Here is a 22,524-nt window from a genome sequence, read left to right as displayed (position 1 = left end):
AGCTCAGTGGGCAGCTGCCACCACCCTCCCTGAACATCATGAGAGCTGACAGTCAGGGCAGTCCGGGGGAATTCCCAGCACCAAGATGCAAGATCCTGAATCCAGGGATGGGAAACATTAACCAACGTGCAGGAAAGCTGGTGTTGGCAAACAAATACAGAGTGACACTACAAAGGGCATCTCGTGATGGATCTTGGACCTGTTCTGCCCAAGCAGAGCCAGGCCTTTCCCTCCCAGTGCAGCCCCACTGTGTCCCTCCTGCTCTTGCTGACACCTCTAAAGGGCAGGTTGGGACCACGGCGATCTGCACAGCGGGCTCTGAACTTTCAGCAGCTCCTAATCAGTTCTGAGCACATCCCTCAGCGAGGCAGAGCCTGGGCTCACCTCAAACACAGCTCCTCTTCCCTGAGACAAACTGTGAGGAGTTAAGGGAAACATAACAGACAGGAGCTCACCCAGGCAGCACCAGGAAAATCCAATGAATAGCTAAAAGAGCTGTGTCAGGCTCCTGGGATGAACCACATCAGCTCAGAAATGAGAATTGTCAGCTTTTAAGGTCAGGATGAATGATAATGGTCATCTCATCTGACCTCCTGCATAGCACAGGCCAGGGAGCCTCATCCAGCAGTTCCTCCATCAATCCCACAAAGTGCTGATTGAACTACAGCACACACAGGAAAACCTGAAGCCTTGATTAAAAATATTCAAGTGACAGAGGACTGCCATTAGAGCATCAGTACCTGACAAGGTCTCGGATGGACGGAATGTCCACCTCCTGTAATGCCCTAAAACCTCCTGTAATGCCCTAAAACCTCCTGTAACGCCCTAGAACTGACTTCAGGGTTACTGATTTTCTGGCTTCATCCTACATGTGGCTGGATGCCAGTATTCCTTTTTACACCCTTCTCTACCCAACTTTTATACCATTCCAAGCAGGCCAATGTCTCACTGTGCTGCCCTTCTGCACGTCCCAGATTTAGACTGCACGTTCCTTTGCCACCTCCTGACCCACAATAAACAGCAAAGAACAAGTGCCAAAGTTGGAGCTCGGGCCGAAGGAGATCACAGGTGCAACATGCAAAGCTGTACAAAGGCTGGTTTTTACCTTCCCCCCAAGAGGACTCCGTGGGGACCCACCTCGTGTGGTTGGCAGCATGTCCGACAGCCCCTGCCAGGCCGTCACCATCTCTGGGTTCTTCTCCAGGTCTGCAAAGTTCTTCCACACTCTGATGGCACCATCATCTTGGGGAGCACAGGGGGAGAGAACACAAAGCAATGTCACTGCTGATGCAGCTCTCACAATTCCTCGTGCATGAGGAAGAAGAGAAGCAAAACCGCAGTCGCACAGACTCCAAAACTCAAGAGTGTCACTTGAACTTAATTATTTTTGTTAGAGTTGTTTTTCCTCTCTAATCACACATCTGTGAAACCTAAAGCTTTGTTCTACTGGAACTGTTCTGGAAGAGCTTTTCTCCTTCCCTTGAATAACACCTGACATTACATGTCTCTCCATTTCCCTCAATCATTCATTTTCTCCAGGATTCATCTCTGTCCTCCTTGCTATTGGTGCCGAGAGCTACATAAGTACCCACTCAACACAAAACAGCCCCACAGAAGCAGCTGAACCAAAGCCCAGCCCATCAGCAGCAAATCTTTCAAGAACATTGTGTATTTTTTCAATTTTCTCCCCATCTGTGAAACTTTTGTGCTAAGAATCAATAAATTGAAAGGAAAACGTCCTAAAGGCCCTCTCAGCTCCTCTTCCAGCTCCCTTAATTACACCCAACCTGCACAGTTCAGTGGGAAGTTGGAGAAGCTGTTGAAAACACTCCTACTGACAGGTTTGGAATGGTTCCTTGGGAGAGGAGCTGATCTGACTCACAGCTTTACAGACCAAAGAATGGGGCAGAGCTCTTCATGCAATCCCACATGATGCAACGGGGTCTTCTGGAGAACTGCTGAGCTGAGAGATGGAGTAGAGAGAAACTCAGAACTACCTGAAAAGTTCAGTGTTTAAGCTGAGCCTCGCCCGCTCTACACTGAAAACAGCACAGGGAACAGAATTTGAGTTCTTAAATTTTGGCTGCTGCACGATTTCAGCTCAGGACCACAGCTTTAATGAACTAAAATCCCCTTTGCCCAGGTGTTCCACAGGGGGAGGTGACCCTGCTCTTGCAATGATAGGTAAAGATTCAGAATGAGGTAATGAATAAAGCTGGGACTGGGAATGGAACACTTCAAGTGTTTGACTTGTCAGTCCTTTGAAAATCTTTCCAGCACTTAGTTAAGAGATTTCAGGACTGCCTTCAGGTTTGATCCTGGAAATGGCCTCCTCAGCTGAGAGCAGGCAGGTGAATGCAGGGGAGGGAAGGGTCAGGCTGGGACAAATCCAGAACAGCTCACCCAGACTGGAATTCTGCAAAGGCCCCCCAGTCCTGCCCTCACATGTGGGAAAATGTGTTCTCTACCTGTGGCAGTCAGCAGCAAGGAGCAGTCCTGTCCATTCAGGTACTCCATCGCTGTGATCCGGGTGTACCGAGGGTTCCCGTTGTGGAAATAGTCCAGCTTCTCCCCTTTCTCCCAGTCCCAAAAACTGTGGGAGAGAAAAATAGCAAGGTAGCAAGTCAGTTCTCAGTTCTCTTTGTAAGCTATAAAGAGATGTACACATTATCCAATTATATCTCATGGATACCAGCTCAATTTGGATTTCTCCTTTGGAGTTTGGCATCATTTTACTAATAATGTATCATAGAATTATGAAACGGTTTGGGTTGGAAGGGACCTTAAAGCTCATCCAATTCCACCCCCTGCCATGGGCAGGGACACCTTCCACTAGCCCAGATTGCTCCAAGCCCCATCCAACCTGGCCTGGGACACTTCCAGGGATGGGGCAGCCACAGCTTCTCTGGGCAACCTGTGCCAGGGCCTCCCCACCCTCCCAGGGAGAATTTAAACACCTCAACCTTCTGTGAAGGACACAGGGCAGAGTCCCAGCCCTAAGTGCTGTAACCTTGCCAGGATCCTTCTGCAGCCCCAGCTCAGCAGCTCGGGGACAGGAGGACTCGGGGACAGGAGGACTCAGAGCCTGAGCTCTGGGAGGTTCTGCTCCGTGTCCCTGCCCTGAGAGGGAGGGATGGCCATGGGGGAAAGGGGCAGGGAAAAGGAGGAATATTTGTGGCACCTGTGGTGACCCCCACGTGCCCTGCAGAGCCCCCCATCCCCTCACCAGATGCTGTCCTTGTCGGCCACGGCGATGCAGGGCGTGAAGGGGTGGAACTTCACCACCGAGGGCACGCCCGGGTTCCTGTTGAGGAAGATCTGATCGTCCAGCCGGGAAATCCCTGCGGGGACAGGAGGCAGCACAGCTCAGCCCTGGGAATGGCCCAGGGACAGGAGGCAGCACAGCTCAGCCCTGGGAAAGGCCCAGGGACAGGAGGCAGCACAGCTCAGCCCTGGGAATGGCCCAGGGACAGGAGGCAGCACAGCTCAGCCCTGGGAATGCCCCACCTGAGGGAGGGGGCTTGGACCACCCCGGCTTCCCAGAGCCACGTGTCCCACTGCCCCCCTCCTCCTGCCCCCAGTTCTCATCAGCAGACCCCCAGCACTCCCCTCCTTCAAGGAGCTTCCCAGACCCCCATCACCGACAGCCCCGACTCCCCCACACCGACTGTGACACGACTTAAGGCACAAACTAAAAACTGTGGTGACAAATCAGGGGGCCCTTTACGTTGGCAACCAAAGAGAACAAGCACAACCAAGCCCAGGGAAACACCAGTTTGTATCGAGAGAAAAACCAACACTATTTCTTCAAAATATAAAAAATGAAAATGCTTTTCAACTTAAAATACAGCATTTCACTGTAGCTTGTGGATTATTTATTTAAGCTTCCATTTAATTTCTTTTAAATTTTAGGTTAATTTGCAAATGAAAAATGTATTTTCCATGGAGACCTTAAAACGATGGGTAAAGACTTTTCCCATCTTGTCTTCAGAGCAGTTTCCTATTCACAAACAGTGTTGGGACCCATGACACTGCTATTTTTTGGCACACTACGAATTCATCACACAAACCCCTAAGCCCAGGAGACATCTATTCAGCTCGAGTTTGTTTTAGAATGCATCCATTTAATCTAATTTTCATTAAAAGCTTGTAAGTCTATTTTAATTCTTTTTAATATTTCACATTTTCATTATTTTTTTAATGAATAGTGGCATTTTAGTCACTCAGGTCAAGCAACCAAATATGAACACTGTCTAGAAAGAGATTTAATTTCTCCAGGCAAGCATGAAAAATCCCCTTCTTTGTATTCAAACAGATCTCCCAGGCCATCTCCTGGGCTCCAGGTTCGTTCCTGTTTCTCTGGTTGATGATATTCTGCAGTTTCCCGACAGGAAGCTCCACATGGCACTGAAGGGAGTTCAGGAACCTCCCGACGATGGGGCTGAGCCCTGGGCACTTTTCCATTCAGCACATTAGGATTTCCAGCTCCATGTGCCTCCACGAGCATCCCCAGGGAGGACCAGCCTCCACCACATGGTCCTGCCCCGGGAATGCCACTGGAAAGATGCCAGGAGCTCGTGTAAATGCAGCTCCCCAGCCTCTGCTGCTCAGGGCACACAAGAAGCAGGGATAATTCGGGGATGCAAATTCCTCTGAAAGCTTCATTAGGTTCCACCTTATTCAAATAAATTCCTGTGCTAAGAGAATTCCAGCCCAGAAGCTGCCTCAGAGGGTCCTAAATAAACACAGGTTTCTGGAGAGCTCACACGAACCTGAGGCACATTGGAAGCAGCACACACAAAGCCATACACACAAACACTCAAAATATAATGGGATATAAGGAGTAAATGATCATTTACAGAGCTCAGCAGAGCAGAGAACGTGAGAGACATCATGAGGCCTTTCCTGGGCATGGTGGGGCGTGTCCAGCAGCTCCAGGGCCATGTCTGTCCCACATCAAACACTGAGCTCTGCAGCTCTAAGGGTTATCCTCCAGCATTCCACCTTTTCCCTGGGGGAGTCCCTGCTCTGGGGCTCCCACACTGGTCAGCCAGCCTGGAGCTGCCCTGGCTGAGGTGGAGCCGTGTGTTCAACGGGCAGGGCAGACAATGGGCACTTCAGGGGGTCACTTCCCTGATGTGGTGAACAAACCCAGCAGCTGAGAACAGAAAGGGGGGCGACCATCAGTGACACACCTGCAGCAGCATCACCTCACCTGCACCAGGAGGGAACGGGCGCCGGTCCAGGGCGAGGGTCAGCACAGGATCACTGCTAATTGGGGTCATCACTAAGTGGGGTTTTACAGTTCAGTGTCCCGAACAAGGGAAACAAACCACTCACCCTTCTGGATGATCTTCTGGGCCTGCTTCCTGACCCGGGCGTTGCGCAGGAACCGCCACTCCCTCTCCTTGCGGATCTGGCTCTCCAGGTCGTGCTCTTCAGGGATCTTTCAGGAGAGGAATAAATACACAAACCAAACCAACAATGACCATCACAACTCCAGGAATTAGCTGACTGATCCCACAGTCCCTGTGACTCCCGTCCCCTCCAAACAGAGGTCTGGCACAATCCAGATTTCTCTGTTTAACACTCCTCAGCTGAAAAGCATCACATAGCAACCCTGAGATAAAGGGGGAACACAGCTCTGCTCCAGCCAGCTCAGAACCCACTGAAATCCTTCTTCCCCTGCTAACCAAGGACCGCAGGCCTAGAAGGTCACAGCTCATTCCCAAATCCCCGGGATGCTCAGGGTCCCACCACCATTCACCAGTAACAGCCTGTTTCGGTTCCTCGCACTGGAACATGATCCCCTCGTGTCACCTGGGTTTGATTACACACAAAACTCCCCCCGAAACTGGAGCAGCCACAGCCACTCTGAGCTGTTTGATGATATTTATTCACAGCTCCAGGTTTTGGCACTCCACGGCTTCCCTGCAAAACCTGTGCTCCAGGCAGAAGGCCAGGTCGGGATTGGGCAGCTCCTGCCCAGGATGGGAGAAGTCCCAGTGCTGCTCCCACCACGGGTATCCCCACCCTTAGTCAGAGCACAGGATCAAAAGGAGTAAGCCATGTAATCTCCTCCTTATGTGTCAGGAGCTACATAAGAGGTGTAGCATTTTTAATGCTTAAAACATTGCCCAAGACCAGTAACCCCCCTGCTCTGGAGCCATTCCTGGATCAGTGAAGGGGTTGAGCTAAAGGACTCTGATCCAGCTTCTTTTGATGCTGGCTGTTCCAAAGGAGTAACTCTTGGAGAAGGGAGACAAAGTCCTTCCACTCCTTCCCTGTGCCTCAGAAACACACTTTTTCCCTGGATAAGAAAGTACTTAAATCATCTGTCACTATTACAGTGCCTTCAAAACACACTATACTTTGGAAAACACTATCAGAGCTGAATTTCTGCTTCTTTAAAACAAATAAAAAATAACAAGCCCACCCTCCACCTTTTCTCCTGGTAAAAAAAAAAAAGGCATTTCTATTTCAGTACAACACCTATTAGAAAGGCAATGACAAACGACCCATAATGTAAAGCAATAAACAAACCTGAGCTAAAATACATCAAAGGAATTTGAGAGTGGAGAGATGACACCTACACCTTAATGAAAATCCAGCTTCTCTGGGAATAAATTAAAGTAAGCCCTAAAAGGCCAAGGAAGAGCCCTTGGACCACCACTGCAGTGAGTCAGAGCACACAGGAAAACAGCATCCTGGCCCCCTGTGCCCACCCACCGGCAGGGCTGGGCTGTGGGATGGCCCTGCCAGCTTCCCCCAGGCACGAACCAGCGACACCTGAACCCTCCCACCTTGCGGGGCATTTGAAAGTCAGCCAAGTTTTCCTTCTCTAACACCGTCTCTCTCCCTCATGCCATGGCAGTGGGTGCCAGGAGGGCAGCAGGGAGGATTTGGCACCCGGCTCCAGTGGTAGATCCAGTTTTCCCTGGGTAACATTCCTGCAGCAGTTGCAGGGAGCTCACTTCTCTCCCAGGGCTCTGAACGGCGGCCAAGGCACAGCGCTGCAGCTCGGGCAGGCATTTATCAGGAAGGATTTCTTATGTAATTCTCACCTTCCAAGATCCTTCCCAGCTCCTGCCTGCATGTTCTGCCAGTCCTGGAAACAACAGATGCCGGCTCCCTCGCTCCTTGCCTCAGGACTTCCTGACAGCTGGCAGCCAGGCTTTCCTGCGCCGCGCGCGCCAAGGCCGCCCGTGGCTCCCAGAACAGCCTCGTGCCACGAGGGATGTCAGGGAGAGGAAAGGCTTTTGCAGAGATCAGAGTTGGGGTACAGGGATCTGCTCTTCCTGGCACACGGACGATTTGCAGCGCAGTGTTTTCTTTCCCCGTTTATTTGATTAGATAATCGATAAATCAAAACCGGGATGATGGTCTGAAACGGAGCCCGTGATTTACACTGGAAATTAATCCCTCAATCTTTCCAGTGAAAGCATTCTCAGGGCAAGGTCTATGAAGCAAAACTAAATTCATAAATTAAATATGACTAAGATGCACTCACAGTCATTTTATGTTTATTCATTACAGGAACAGTTGTCTTGTCTTTCCCTGTTTAAGAAGGCAGGCAGCGGCTCCAAATGAACGGTTGGAATTAAGCATCAATGTCATCTTTTTCCATCAGTACTTGGTAGACTTTACTCTTTGCCTTTTTCATGAGGCTGAAGCTCCCAAAAGACAGCACCAGGGCTGTTCCTGTCGCTGCAGGAACGGGCACTGAAGGAACAGAGACTCCATGGAAACTCAGGCAGCACCTGAGCTGTCAGTCCTGCTTGGCTTCCAACCAAGAAACCTCAGAGAAAGTTCTCCTAAGGGGATTTCTTCCTGTCCCTTGCACACACACCAGCCACTCTTAACTCCAAAGTTATGTATAATTCCCTGTTAGGATGGGATAACACTCCAGTTTTCCTGCAGAAACCATCTCCTTGGCCTTTTAAAGATGCTTTGCAAAAGTAACGGGGAAATAATTCTCTTCCTCGTTTCATTAGAAAATACAGATTTGGTTTTGCTCACTGGCACTTGTGGGATGCTCAGGGTGCAGCTGCAGCACCTCCAGTCCCCTGGGAGACACGGAGCACTCTGGGACTCCAGGAAACCCTTGATTTCCATGACTCCCCTTCCCTGGCTCCTATGAATTAGTACAGGAATGCTCCATACTTTTTACTGCTTCCCCTAAAGTAATTTTGTCTATTTTATGGACATGAAGTAGCAGTAAACCCACCCCCCCCCCCCACAGAGCTCCCCATGCACCCACTGCCCCTGCCCGTGCCTGGCTGCCTACTGTGATTTATTTTATTAATAAAGACCCTTCTTCTCTGGGAAGAGCTTTCCTCAAAGAGCAGACAAATGTTTTCAATAAGAACAAAGAGCTCAAACATCATCTCCCTCCTCCTGTGCTCTTGTCAGGACTTGAATCAAGACACCAAAACTCATCTTGATGAGAGAAAGCCCTGGCTAAAGCTGACCAGGCAGCCCAGCCCCACAGGCCAGATGTGTCCTAATGAATTATTCTGCTCGTGAGATCAGGAGAGAGGGAATTTCACAGCAGCTGAGGAAGTGTCAGGCAATCACTTCACCAGCTACTGCTTCCTCCTGGTGATTCCCTATGGAAATCAAGAACCTGCCAGGCAACTACTGTTCTGATATCCTAAACTTGGGCAGTTACCCCCCCGGACACTTCAGTGTGCCTGAAGAGTGGGGATGGATGGCTTGGTGGCAACTCCTGGATGAGACAGTACTTAAAATGCACAATTTCCTCATTATTAAGATTTAAATATCAGTGGTTGGAATCAAACATCCGTTGTGGAAGTGGCCTTAATGCAGGCTGGGCATTGTCCTTCCCAGACACAGCAACCCCTCCAAGAAATGGAGCTGAAAGCCCTGACAAGTTTGGGCTCCCTGACGACTCCCAGAGCACCTGAAGGTTTGCTTTAATGAGGGAGATTTGCTGCTTATTTCATACTTAAACCTGAAATCTGAGCTTTGGCTAAAACATTCTGGGAATTTAACAGCTAAAACATTCTGGGAATTTAACAGCTTCTCCTTCCAGTCACTGATGATCTTTGCCCATCTCTCAAGAGCCCAGGTTTGTGTTTTTCCTAGAACAAGGCTTCAGTTTATCGTTCACTTCGTGCAAAGACAACTAAGTTACACAAAGAGCTCACTCCCCAAAAGATCTGGGTGCAGATTTGTCATTACCATCCTTATTCTTTGCCATAACACAACTGCTTTTATTTTTATAAACTTTAAAACCCAGCAGTGAGACTCCCCAAGTTTCCTCCAGGAATTCCTGTGGATGCCCAGCCACGTTCACTTTCTGCTCTTTAAGTTAAAGGTGTCTGTCCTGGCTGCCTGGGATCAGAGCACAGCTCTGAAATCCTGCTCGAGGACAGAGTGAAGCCACAGGTTCCTGCTGTCACTGGGATGCTCTGACCTCCCTCCAGGGCAGCAGCCTCCCTCCACCATTTCTCTGCCTCTTTTAGCATCCCCACAGCCAGGAAATTCAGCTGGAATGTCAGAAAGAAAACAGCATCTCTCCTTCTCCAGCCTCTCACAGCCCTTTCTGGAAAAAAGGACCTTCCTTACTCCATTTATTTATATTAAAAAAATCTATTAATTTTAACTATAATGCAATTTTCAGTATATAGAGAAGCACAACATTTCAAATGAAACAACTCTGCAATGCAACCAGGCAAAACTGGTGGATCTGGACTACAGAACCTCTCCTCACTTTTACATTCTTTGTTGATCGTGCTCCCGTGGGGTGCAGGGCTTTTCCTCTGGGCTCTGTCCCTGGTCATACCCCACTTCCCCAGTCTCACTCTTCTGCTCCCTCTTATTTCTTCTTCCCTCTTATGTACAAGCACAGTGGTCCCACAGCTCCTAGGGCAGCACGATGTAGGTAAATCCACCCCTTTCCCTCCCCAGACTGGAGGAAGAGCAGGGCAGGCAGGAGCCCAGCAGTGCTGGGGGGCTGGGAGAGCCCCCCCAGGGGATCAGGGTTACCTTCATCACGGGCTGAGCAAAGTACTTGGCGCTCCAGTCGCAGAAGCCCGTCTGCACCGAGGCCGAGATGAAGCTCTTGTGCCCGACGGCGTCGTCGGCATCGTCGGCCGTCTGCCAGGAGAGAGCAGGGTGTCACCACCCCCAGGGCAGCTGCGGGCACAGGGACACCCACACTGCCCTCAGCCAGGCAGCAAAAGCCTCGAACACACTGCCCAGGACACGGAACTCTGTGCACCCGGCTCTGGGATCGCTCCTCACAGTCCCCCCTTGGGAAGGTGCACGGACACCAGGCTGCTGCAGGGATTGGGGCTGTGTCACCCCCGGGTCACCACAGGGAGGGCCCAGCAGGAGTTTTCTCACAGTGTCCCAAGCAGCTGGAGCAGTGAGGATGACTCAGGATCCAGCCCAGCAGACACAGCTGCACGCCCAGGGCGCACATGGACCAGTGTCTGTCACACAGTGCTGACACCCACACAGAACAGGGAAAAGCTGCTCCATTCACTCAGGTTTCAGCCATTTTTTAATAAATACGAGCCAGGCTGGTGCTGCCAAACCCCTGAGAAGGGAAGGTGTTCCTGCTGAGGCTGCAACACTTCCTTCCTGGGATCACACAGGACAATTTCCCCCGTCTCTGCTCTGCTGAGGCTGGAGAGCAGCCTCTGAGGGTCATGGATCTGACTCTGGGTTATCACTCAGACAGACAAATGTTCACGAAAGAATAAGCAATCGACTCTGATTAAACACATTTCTTAGTGGCAGAAGTGAATAATGCCCCATCAAAAGCTATAAAACACAATTTATCCTGAAGAAAAAAAATTAATCAATTTTTATTTGGTTGGTTAGAGGAAGCCAATCTGGATTAGCAGCAGCTGGAAGCAAACGAGGGATAGACAGAAATAAACCCCAACGAACAGAATGTGTGACAAACCCCAGCAGGGGGAAGCAGTCAGACCTGACAGGGAAGGCTCCTTACCTGTTCTGGCCCTTTGTCAAACATTTTCCTCGTCCTGGGGAACTGGTGGGAGTGGGGGGTGTACTGGACCCCCATGTTGCCCACGTTGGCAGGTCGCACGGACGCCATGTCCCGGCTCACGGGCTGCTTGGTCACATCGTTGGTCAGGCTGGAGCTGCTCGTGCTCGTGGTTGGGGGGGACCCTCTAAAGGTCACAAAAAGAGGGAAAGGATTTAGGCTTCGCTGGACACCCAGTGGAGTTACCTGGGATGGGGCTGGGCAGGGAGCACTGATCCCCCTGGCAGAAGGGGCTGGACTTACCCCACTTGGTGGATGTGCATCCCCTTGTTGGTGGGGCTGGCGGGGGCCGACTGGGTGAGCGAGGAGGTGTCCAGGATGCGCTGGGGGCGAGCGTTGACCGTGGCCTGGAGAGAACACACGGAGCCCTGAACGGCCGGAGCGTGGCCCCAGGTCACACCCACACCACTGGGGCTGCAGGGACTGAGCTCTCTGCAGTGGGGGGCTTAAAATGTACATGGAAAAGCCCCTGTGCTGCTCCCAACACATGAGAGGATTTCACTACTTGTGTAGTCAGAAAACACTTACCAGCAAGTGCCCCCGTGTTGCCTGCATGGAAATGGCTCTGAGCAACACATCAGCCTTTCCCTGAGCCAGCTGCAGCCCAGGACCTGCACCAGCACCCCAAAAACGTGGGCAAGGGGACAGCCCAGGGTCTCCTCAGGTGCCACTGGACAAGGGGACAGCCCAGGGTCTCCTCATGTGCCACTGGACAAGGGGTCCCCTCAGCAGCCGAGGGCTCCCTGCAGCCCCCAGCCTTTCCCTCCCACCTCGTGACTGAGCTCCCACCACGACCTCAAGTGACAACACATGTTCTGAGCATGGAGAAAAGAAGGTTCACGCCCTACAACTCCCTGGAAAGAGGCTGGAGCCAGGTGGGGGTCGGGCTCTGCTCCCAGGGAACAAGCGACAGGATGAGGGGAAATGGCCTCAAGCTGTGCCAGGGGAGGTTTAGGCTGGATATTGGGAAAATTCCTTCCCTGAAAGGGCTGTCCAGCCCTGGCACAGCTGCCTGGGGCAGTGCTGGAGTCTCCATCCCTGGAGGGATTTCAAAGCCATGTGGATGTGGCACTTGGGGACATGGGTGAGTGGTGGCCTTGGCACTGCTGGGGAAGGGTTGGACTCAATCTCAGAGGGCTTTTCCAACCTCAGTGATTCTGTAATTCTGTAATTCAGCCTCAAGCCTTTCATTAAAAACACCTGGATGAAGCAACCTGGGGGGAAGCAAACTTTCCTTTTAAGACTTTTTGATTTCAGAAAGCCTTTAGAGGCCACCACTGAATCCTGGGTCCTTTTTGTTTGTTTTGGTACTCCAAAGAGCTTGTTTGGGCGCTTTCCAAAGCTCAGGCCGGGAAGGAGAGCTGCACCATTCCCATCTGCATCATAAACATAAATCCCAGCCCAGCCGCAGTCTGGGTGAGAAGCAGCAGTGTCTGAAGGGCCCAGGGAATAAAGCAGCAGATTTCCTGCAGGAAGGCTGCACGCCTGGGCAGCCCACTCACCGTCTGCTCACACACAGCCCCATCCCCACAGCCCAGAGCCAGCCTGCAGACACAGAGCCATGGTCAGGGCTCCGCTAAAAACACAAACAGGATGGGCTGGTCTCGTTTGGAAAGAAAAATCCCTGAACCCCAGAACAGCTGGGGTTGGAAGGGACCTCTGGAGATCATCCACTCCAACCCCCCTGCCAAGGCAGGGTCACCTCAAGCAGGTGACACAGGAACACGTCCAGGTGCGTTTGAAATGTCTCTGGAGAGGAAGGGCAAGATGGGATACTGGAAATAAATCCTTCCCTGGGAGAGTGGGGAGGCCCTGGCACAGGTTGCCCAGAGAAGCTGTGGCTGCCCCATCCCTGGAAGTGTCCCAGGCCAGGCTGGACGGGGCTTGGAGCAACCTGGGCTGGTGGAAGGTGTCCCTGCCCATGGCAGGGGGTGGAACTGGGTGAGTTTTAAGGTCCCTTCCAACTCAAACTATTCCACAGTTCTGTGATAAACATTTAGTTCCCCGCTACCATCCAGAGGAAGAAGCCCCTGGCTTGTTTGTCCAGGTGCTTCCCCTGGAGCTCCCCAGTTCCCAGCCAGGTCTCCCAGATCACAAAGTTCTGCTCAGCTGTGTCAATTAAGGAATCCTCAGCTGTCCCAGTTCTAAAATGAAACCTCTTCTTCCCCGAATTTTTAACTAATTACACCAAAATATTAAATCCCTAGAACACTCAAGTGGTTTACTTCACCTGAAGCAGTATTCTTGTTGAAGCAAGAAAATCAGTTTTTGTTTGTATTCACCGATAAAATTCAACCCCCAAACTGGGAAGTGTTTGCACAGACTGGGGAGGACAGACGTGCCCCCGGCAGCGTCCAGGTGCTCCCTCCTCCATCCAACAAAGCTCCATTAGCACCAAGGAAAGATCTCAGGATACAGATAGCAAAGATTTAATTGTCACTAATTTGCATTAGAAACCAGAGAGCTCCTGCCTGAGCTCCCAGCACAGAGCCTGGAGCTCTGGCTGCGGGCTCCACTCACGGCAGGGCTGTGGCCAGAACAGAACCCATAAAGGCCAGACCATGACCTGGGATCTGAGCCTTAAACCCCATTTTGGTGGGCATTTAACAGGTTGTTTGGTCTTTGTTCTAATAAGAAAGCCTTGTTAGGAGGCAGCCAGGCCAGGTGGTCCTGGCCAAAGCAAAGCCCACGGCACTGACACGGTGCCTGGAACCACCGGGCAAGGTCCATGTTTAAACACTTTCCTCACGGATCTCATGGCTAAGGCAAAGAGAACAAATAAGTTTTGTTCACTGAAGCATCCCCAGATAAAAATCCCTGTAAACAGGAATGCTTCTTGTTTTCCAAACCCTTTGGAAGAGCTGTTGCCTTAGGAAGCAGGGACAGACCAGCTGACGAGACACAGCGTGAGATGCACGAGACCCATCACCTGAGCTTTGGGACTCTGGTCAGTACCAACACAGTTTGGTCCAAACTTGTCAGAATCAACACAGAATTTACCCAGTCAGTCATAACATTCCCTAGGGATATCACAACATAACGATCACAATTCCTGCTGGCACCAGCAGTGCCAGTGAGGGCGGCTGCAGGGCACAGCAGCACCAGTACTGGTATCAATCCATCTCTCCATTGGCCAGGGAGCAAGTCCTGAAAAAATATTCAAGTGAGGAAAAGGAGATCTGCTTCCTCTTTATATCCCTTTTAAAAGTAGGAGTAATAATTCATTTGGCAAAGAGCCTTCCAAAATACAGAACTGAAACTGTTTCATGCATCTAGAGCAGAGAGAGCGAAATCTTCCACCTTTTCCCTTCTTTCTTCCCCTCACTTTGGCATCTCCAGCCTGGCAGTCATTTGTTGTACTCCCATATCACCAGGGAAGGGCTCAGCTCGTTGCCCCCACTGCCAAAATAATTCTCTCCCAAACCCAGCCTTGACTGCTCACTGACACGTACACTTCAAACAAATAAAAGTGTTCAAATAAGTAACTATCGTCCCAAGAGAAAATATGATTTCAAAGCAAGAAATCTCTAGGGCATTAAGATGGCAGTGCACAATGCTGGCATCTCTTACTGCAGCTTCAGCTCAGCAGCCCAAGGCTGAAGATCTGGGATTATTCTCTGGGAATGACCAGTAAGAGACGTCACCTGGCATTGCAATGGCTCATGGTCTCGATGCTTCAGCGACCAGAAAGCAGGGTCAGACAGAGCTTTCTGTGCCCAGCCCGGGCCGGGGGAGGCAGGTGGTGAGAAGATGTTCTGGGGTGGCCTGGTTTGGGGGGGGGGGGAGGTGCTGCCCCCTCCCCAGTGACGGCAGCCTCCAGGGACATCTTGTCAGCCTGGGAGGATGAGATGGGATGAGGATGGAGGTTTAGGCGCCCAGCCTGGGCTGGAGGTGAGGAGTGGCAGGGTGTCTGCATGCTGACTCACATGTACTAGTTCACCTGGGTTGGAGAGCCGTTGTGGCTTCAGTCTGCAGGCCAGTCCCACTTGCATTATCTAAATCAGTTTGCAAACGGATAATTTAATGAAGAATATTTAAAGGTTTATCCCAGGGACTGATCTAGACAAGTAGACTTCTAAACCAGACCTACTGTCAGAGGTCTGCACCTAATTTATACCCTAAAACAACCCCAGGCCCTCCCCCATTTATTCATTTTACCTGATCAAGAGTTCATAGGAGAGTTTATCATCTCGAAGCATTAAAAGCTCCTTCTGCAATAGGCAGAGCCCTCCAACAGACCCATCCAGGTCAGTCTGCCTAAGCCTTGCCTAAGCATGAACAAATCCACATACAAACACCTGGCAGGCACAGGTGAGCAGGGACAGGCACATACCTTGTAGGCAATGCTGTTGAGAACCTTCATGGCCAGGTCAGAGACGTCGGGGTAGGGGTCGGCAGCCAAGTGAAGGAGCACTCTCCAAATTTGGGTATAAACACTGTTGAAACTCACACCTAAAATAGTAAAAAACACAACAAACCCAAAGCCTTGTGCTGCAGCACATGACAATTCATCAACTCCAACTCTTTGATCTGATGTGAGAAAATTCATTAGAACTCCAAACATCCCCAATGACATCTCAGGAAACATCAAGAGAGGAGCTCAAAAACACCCCACATGGGAATTTTGTCTCCCTTTTGCCTGTCTGTGAACTCTGCAAGGGCTTGTGAAATCAAAGTAGGAGAAAGCCAAATAAATTTAAGACTCCCTAAATCAGCTCCAGTCAAGCTGCTGCTTTTCCAGGTTCCTGAAGCAAATCACCTGGAAAGGCCAAGTGGATAATGTCCAGGTTTCTTGAGCTAAAATACTAAATGCTATAAACCCACTGCCTTATATTTTTGTGATTATTTTTATCGAATTGTTTAGGGGTTTGTGCATTCTACAAGTTTACTAAATGTTTAAACCAAAGCTTTAGGAGCTGAGCCTTTGGGAAGCAGCGAGTCCAACTCAGTCTTTCCTACTGACATTTGTATCAATCCCTCCAATTTGTTATTTAATGAGCATATCTGCCATTTGGTATTACAGCAGAAGGGACCGACAGATTCAAAGTACAAATCAAATTAATAAGCATTTGTAACAACTGACAAAATCCTGTGAACATTTTATTTTGCTGCTTTTAGGCGAGTAGTTTGTTATTCTGTCTCCGAACCCTCCCGGTGTCTAATCATGCAACACCCCAGTTGGGAGTTGAGCCATTTGGACAATATTAAAGTGGTTGCACTAACAAAAAAAAGGAGCTAAAATAGAGATTTCAGATGAGTCACAATCAATGGTAAATGACAGATCAAGCTGTTACTGCTTTTCCTCTCGTGTTTCTGGAGGCATCTAAATATAAAGTTGGGAGGAAAGGGCTCCTTGGTCACCAAGCAGCTTCTGACCTGGCAGAGGTGCTAAACCTGATACTCAAAGCAGCAGAACAGACTGGGACAGACCAGTTCTGAGCTCTGGCTGAAGGCAGCAACAAGCTCCAGGAGCCCACAACAGGTTGCCCCTCAGATGCTGCTCTGCCTGACCAGGGGAACCTTCCTCTGTCAGGAAGTCCCCAGATGGTGACAAATCACTCTGCAAAGGACCAAGGCAATATCCCAATAACCCAACTTCTCCCTCTCATTCCACCTGCAAAGGGTCTCTCTCTCACCTGGAAACCAAAGGATGTTCCAAGTGATGTCTGCCTAAATTCTCACCCGGAAATCTCACAAGTGTCTATGATGGGACCACTTGGACTGTGCTGCTCATGTGCTGGGGGTGACCCACAAAGAGTCCTCCAACTGACCCCAGCCTTTCCAGAGCAGGTCAGGCACAGAGCCTGACAAATCAGAGAATCCCAGACTGCTTTGGGTTGGAAGGGATCTTAGACTATCCCATTCCACCTCCTGCCACGGGCAGGGACACCTTCCACCAGCCCAGGTTGCTCCAAGCCCCGTCCAACCTGGCCTTGGACACTTCCAGGGATCCAGGGGCAGCCACAGCTTCTCTGGGTAACCTGTGCCAGGGCCTCCCCACCCTCACAGGGAGGAATTCCTTCCCAATATCCCATCTAATCCTGCCCTGTGTCAGTGGGAAGCCATTCCCCTTTGTCCTGTCCCTCCAGACCCTTGTGCAAACTCCCCCTCCAGCTCTCTTGGAGCCCTTTTAGGCACTGGCAAGGGCTGTAAAACATAACAATGTAAATTGTTATAAGGCTGTAAATTGTAAAGGCTATAAATATATATTTATATAATACTGTAGAATATTTATATAATACTGTGAAATTGTAAAGGCTGTAAATATATTACAATGTTAAATCCTGGGAGCTTCTATTACCAGGGAAAGAAAAACTGGAGGGGGAAGGATAAAGAACAAGAGAGGGAGGGAGGCGAAGTGCTACAAGCTGTGGGAGGAAAAAAGCAGCAAGGCAGGTAAGGTCTGAGGTGTGCCCAGAGCTCTGCCTCCTACACTGGGTCTGTCAGGAGTTACATAAGGACCAGAGGGAAAACTGGATGCCTTGAATTCTTTAAAGCCCTTGAAAGAGAGTAAAAGGAAAGGGAGAGCAAGGGGGTACCCAGCAGAATTTCCAGGTCTCTGATAACCACCTCGTTCATGAAGAAAGAAACCCAATGACATTTTTTATACATCTAAGCATCATGAAAAAAAACAAATTTAAAGCAGAAACTGTGCTGGTGTAACTCCTCCTTCACCTGGCAGCCTTTGAGGAGAACACAGGGAATTTCTACAAAGGCATCTGGGGCTCAGGGCTGGTGCTCCAAGGGCTGGTCCCCCCCGATGCCACCTCCCCACGTCAGTGCTGGTCCGTGCATGGAGTGCCACCTCTGAAACAGCTCTGTGTAAAATCCTGAGCTCCGAGTCCCTGGGATAATGGGAACAGCAGAGGTGGCAGGAGGAACAGCAGCTTCATTCCACGTAATGGACTCGAGTGCACAAGCTAACCACGAGATGCAAACAAAGAGCCGAGCAGGAGATGGGTGTTAATCTAAGCAGACAGCTCTGTAATTAGTCACACTGACTGAAAGCCAGTTCAATGGACCTTGCAGTATGGATTTATGTTTACAAAATGATTCCTCTACGCCCAGAATGTCAAAAACAAATGGTCTGCCTTTCCCTTGACTTTGATTTTCCTTGCACACACACAGCTTGGTTCCATTCACCTGCGAGCCCCACACAGCCACCCTGGGGCTGGGCCAGGGTCCTGCAGCTCCAAGGGGGCCACACCAGATGCAAACCCGACTGCTAATGGCTTTATTTATTCTCTTTGATCTGCCAGGCTGGGACAGGGTTTCTTTCCAATCCCCTGTAAAAATCACTGCAGCGATTTCCAGCCCTGACCTCCACGGAAGGGGCAGTTCCACTCCCCACCAGCATCGCAGCAAAACCAGACCAATGGCAGCCCCAGGGCTGCTGCTCTGCTGGCCCACAGTCAGCTCCTGGGGCAGGGAATGACACCAGGGATGGGCATGGAGTGACAGGGAATGAACCTGCACACTGGGACAGGGGATGGGACCTTTGGACGCAGGGAAACACGTCAGGCTGAACAGCCCTGGGGATTCAGGGACCTGCTTCCCACCAGTGCCAACCCCACCTGCCCTGGCAATGTGCAGCCCACGAGGGACACAGAGGGACCCTGGCTGAAGAGGACACCCCAAGTCCCTGATGATCTCCAAACTCCACTTGGACAAACGCTGCCTGTTCCCTGCAGGCACAGCAATCCAGCCCCCCCTGCCCCCTGAGAGCCTCCCTGGGCTCTGCACGGGCTCCTGCACACTCCAAACCAGGTGAGCCCAACGGCAGAGCTGAGCTTTTAATGCTTCAGCACAAACCAGAACCAGCTCATTAGAGAGAAGTTCCCTCAGAGCAGGTACCCCCTGACCAGGGCTGATGTCACCAACATGAAAGCAGCCCACCATGACCGGCCTCCACAGCAAGTTTGCATTTCCAAAACCTACCCAAATCCCTGTGTTTTGCTCCTTATTACTTCTCATTATCTCTGTGCATTAAACATATTGCCTGGTGAGAGAGCAGGAGGCTCTACCTGTCCTAACACTCACTCTTATTTCCTGCACCTCCCTGTCCACCTCCACCTCTGCTCTCCTCATCCTCACTGCAGCAACCTCCCGCTGTCACTGTTACTTTGAGGCAGATCCTGTGACATGGTGAACAGTTCTCCACCCCCAGCCTCTCCCGCTGGAAAAGACAACTATTCCCCAGCATTTCATCTCTCCAAGATTTATTTTCCTCCCTCTTTGATCACTCCTTAAGATCATCTTTCCAGTGATGCTCTCTGTAGGACAAAGACTTTCATCATGCAGTTTGGATATGAATAATCAGCCTCGAGGTATGCAATCCCCCATCTTAATTTCTTCCCTTTTCCTATCTTAAAACTAAACATTTCCAGGACACCAAGATTAATGAGTGGCTGTATGGAAAAGCAGCAAGGCTCAGCTTCCCTTCCAAACTGATGTCTTTGTTGACTAACCACAAACTGCCTCTTGCCAGCTTGAAAACTGGGCCAGAAATAAATGTCTCTCCTGGTACAGCCCTGTCTGGCCAAGGAGCAGCTGCCAGAGAACAAACACCTCGGCTGAGAGTACAAGCTGCATTTGGGGGGGCACTAAATGGGGACATTTGGTGTACAGTTAGCTTAGGAACTGCTTGTAAAATGGAACAAGGAGGAATGGAGAGCTTTTCCTCCAGTTCATGGGAAGTACATGGTGTGATGCCTCTGTGTCAGTGAAGAGGCTGATCCAGAACAATCCCTCTGGCACCGTGTTTCTAAAGCTGCAAGAGAGGAAGAAAGCCCTGAGCATCAGCAGGTTTGGCTGCCCCACCCTGGAAGTGTCCAAGGCCAGGTTGGATGGGGCTTGGAGCAACCTGGACCAGTGGAAGGTGTCCCTGCCCATGGCAGGGGGTGGGACTGGATGGGCTTTAAGGTGCCTCCAACCCAAACCATTCCATGGTTCTGTGAGCAGTGGATCAGCCCAGGGAATGCAGAGTACAGGACACAGTTAAACCGTGCCTGAAAATTTCTGCTTTTACAGACCAGATTTCTGCTTTGCTCTGAGTCTCCCCACGTGCCCAAAACCATCCTTTTTACTGCTCTGGCTGCCTCAGATATTGGCAGAGGTGTTACTGCAGAGCCAAAGCCCCATTTCCTCTTCCAAAGGACACAGAGCAGAGCAAACACTCCTTCAGTCATGACAAGTCTCTCACCCAGGTGGGCTCCCTGAGTTGCCCCTTGCTGGCTGTACAGCAGCAGTTTAGTGCCCATTAGGACATTAAATATGGGGTTAACCTGGGCCAGGCACAACAGCCACAGAGCTGTGAGGGTGGCTGGGGCTGATGGCATCTCTCCTTGGGGAGCAGGAGAGGGCTGGAGGAGGGTGATTCTTCAGCAGGAATGAGAAAAGCCTGGCTTGCAGCAGGCAAATGGGAAGGTAATGGCATTCTGTGCGAGTCGTGAATTTTAAACACTTCTCTAAGCTCTGCCATTTCCAGCTGGGTCTGAGCTCTTTGATGGAATAGGAATGAGGGAGGCCTTGGAGAGCTGCTCTCTTTGCTTTCCCAGGTCTCCTTCACCTCCTCCAGCTCCTCTCCAGATTCTTTTCCAGCTCTGCTGTACAGCTCTTGTGAGACAAGCACAAGCCATCAAGCAGACACAGGGTGCACCAGTGGGAATGGGGAAACTCAAGTCCTAGCTCAAGGTGGAGAGAAATTTCCTAACATCCCTGTCATGCTTTATGAGATCCAATTTCATTAGTGACAATCAAAAGCGAATTAACTGATCAAGTTCCTAATGAACACATGATTTTAAACTGCCACAGGGGCTCAGGAATTACCATCCCAGAATCTTTCAACTCGGAAGAGCCAAATCACCATTAATTCTCCCAGAAAACACAGAGCAGAGAAAAATGTTTCTTCAGTCACACAGGTCTATCACCCAGGTGATCCCTCTCTTGAGTTACACCACTCTCTTTTCACTGATTTGTGAAAATATGGGCCCATTTACTGATTACAAAGGAAATACAGAGACTTCCTCCAGCATTTCCCTGTGCGTGCTGCTTTCCCTGGAAAGAGGCCATTCCAAAAGCCAGGTTCTTCTGCATGGTGCCTGTGCTGTTGTGCCAAAATGGCTTAGGTTGTCTGAAAAGCTACAGGTAGTTTAAAGCAAAGCTGTTGTGGCAGTCAGACACCACTGGGGAAGTTACCTGAAAAACAACTGGGGTGGAAGAGCTTCACGTAAACGTTCCAGTTTGTTCCATAAAAGAAATGCAAACAATCCATCACCCAAATCAGCCAGGCACTGCACAAACACAGGGACAACTCCCCTTCCTTCTGGGCTCCAGCACTGGGCTCTGCAGAGTTCTGCACATCACCCAGAGAGGGAAATGGGAGAGACAGGGGCTGCTGAGTGGTGCTCCTGATGCCAGAGCTGTTTATCCAGGAGAGACAATGGAGAGGGGATGGGAGGCAGCAGGATCAGCCATGGAACCTTCAGAGTTCTATGGAACACTCAGTCTTTTTGCTTTTAAGACACAATCTGGGACTTTTTAAGTCCTGTTTTAACTATATACATATAAACCTGCAGAGGAAACAAGCTGGGTCAGGTTTCCCCGGAGGAGTAACACAGCACAGGGGCTGTACAGAAACACAACCCACACGACAAATCCCCAGGGAAGCAGTTAGTGCTGAGGCTCAGCTGCTGCAGCCACGGGATGGGGAGTCCCTGCTTCACTGTCTAGCCAGTGAAACTGCAGTGGGTGTGGAATTCCTGTATACCCCAATTTTTGTGCTTAAATTCCCAACAGGACCATTGTCCATTGTAACAAAGCTCAGAGCTGGAGCCAAAAGCTCCCATTCCCAGTCCTCCTACCAGAGCAGGAGCGACCCAACCAAACACAAAAATAGCATTTCTAGTGTTGCGAGAAATTTTCTTGGAGTAAGATCAAGCAGGAGCCAGGATCCCAGCCTTCCACACAGCCAAGAGGTGACCCCAAGGGAAGGGCAGGAGAGGCTTTGCTCACCTATGAGGGAGTTCAGGGAGGAGTAGGAGCTGACTCGTCTCATCTTGTCGATGGTCTCAAAGGACAGGATGTACTCCTCGTTCTCGGGGCTGCCCAAGGTGCTGCTGGCACTGCTGCTCGTGCTCAGATTCCCAGGGGAAAATGCAACAGAGCTTCCAGCTGCCAAGAGAAAAGAACAGATGCTGGAACAAGGACTGGTGAGAGAACAATTTTTACCCAGACATAACAGCTCTTTCCTAAATCCTGCCACACTCAGGGAAGGTGTGGGCAAACCCACAACTCCCCTTTTTAATACTGAATGATTAAACACAGAATAAGCAAAAGACTGAGCTAAAAATCCACTTATGCTTGGAAGCTGGAAGACACCTTTTTGGTCCCCAAACACTCAGGAAAATCAATACTGATGACCAGAAAATTGAAACTAATTACGAAGGAGGTTCTCGTGGAAGCCCTCGGAGCTGGATAACTGG

General features: G+C 50.4%; 1 protein-coding gene across 4 annotated transcripts in view; it reads right to left on the bottom strand.

The window, feature by feature from the left end:
• The window catches only part of RPTOR (regulatory associated protein of MTOR complex 1), a 105,246-nt gene that overhangs the window by 15,984 nt on the left and 66,738 nt on the right, over window positions 1-22,524 (bottom strand). For 2 of the 4 annotated variants that reach the window (XM_027725348.2, XM_027725347.2), the window contains exons 20-29: window positions 22,055-22,213; window positions 15,375-15,493; window positions 14,968-15,036; window positions 11,285-11,388; window positions 10,985-11,168; window positions 10,012-10,122; window positions 5,341-5,446; window positions 3,227-3,341; window positions 2,469-2,593; window positions 1,138-1,242 (exon numbers count right to left, since the gene is read on the bottom strand). In XM_027725348.2, coding sequence (XP_027581149.1) covers window positions 1,138-1,242; window positions 2,469-2,593; window positions 3,227-3,341; window positions 5,341-5,446; window positions 10,012-10,122; window positions 10,985-11,168; window positions 11,285-11,388; window positions 14,968-15,036; window positions 15,375-15,493; window positions 22,055-22,213 — 1,197 coding nt within the window. The remainder of the gene's footprint in view (window positions 1-1,137; window positions 1,243-2,468; window positions 2,594-3,226; window positions 3,342-5,340; window positions 5,447-10,011; window positions 10,123-10,984; window positions 11,169-11,284; window positions 11,389-14,967; window positions 15,037-15,374; window positions 15,494-22,054; window positions 22,214-22,524) is intronic. The other 2 variants (XM_027725350.2, XM_027725349.2) reach the window with 1 other exon arrangement.

Source organism: Pipra filicauda, unplaced genomic scaffold (assembly GCF_003945595.2).
Source record: "Pipra filicauda isolate LSUMZ 115617 unplaced genomic scaffold, ASM394559v2 scaffold80_size11013439_pilon, whole genome shotgun sequence".
Classification (NCBI taxonomy): Eukaryota; Metazoa; Chordata; class Aves; order Passeriformes; family Pipridae; genus Pipra; species Pipra filicauda.
The sequence above is the reverse complement of the archived record's forward strand: the minus strand, read 5'-3'. Positions and strand labels throughout refer to the sequence as shown.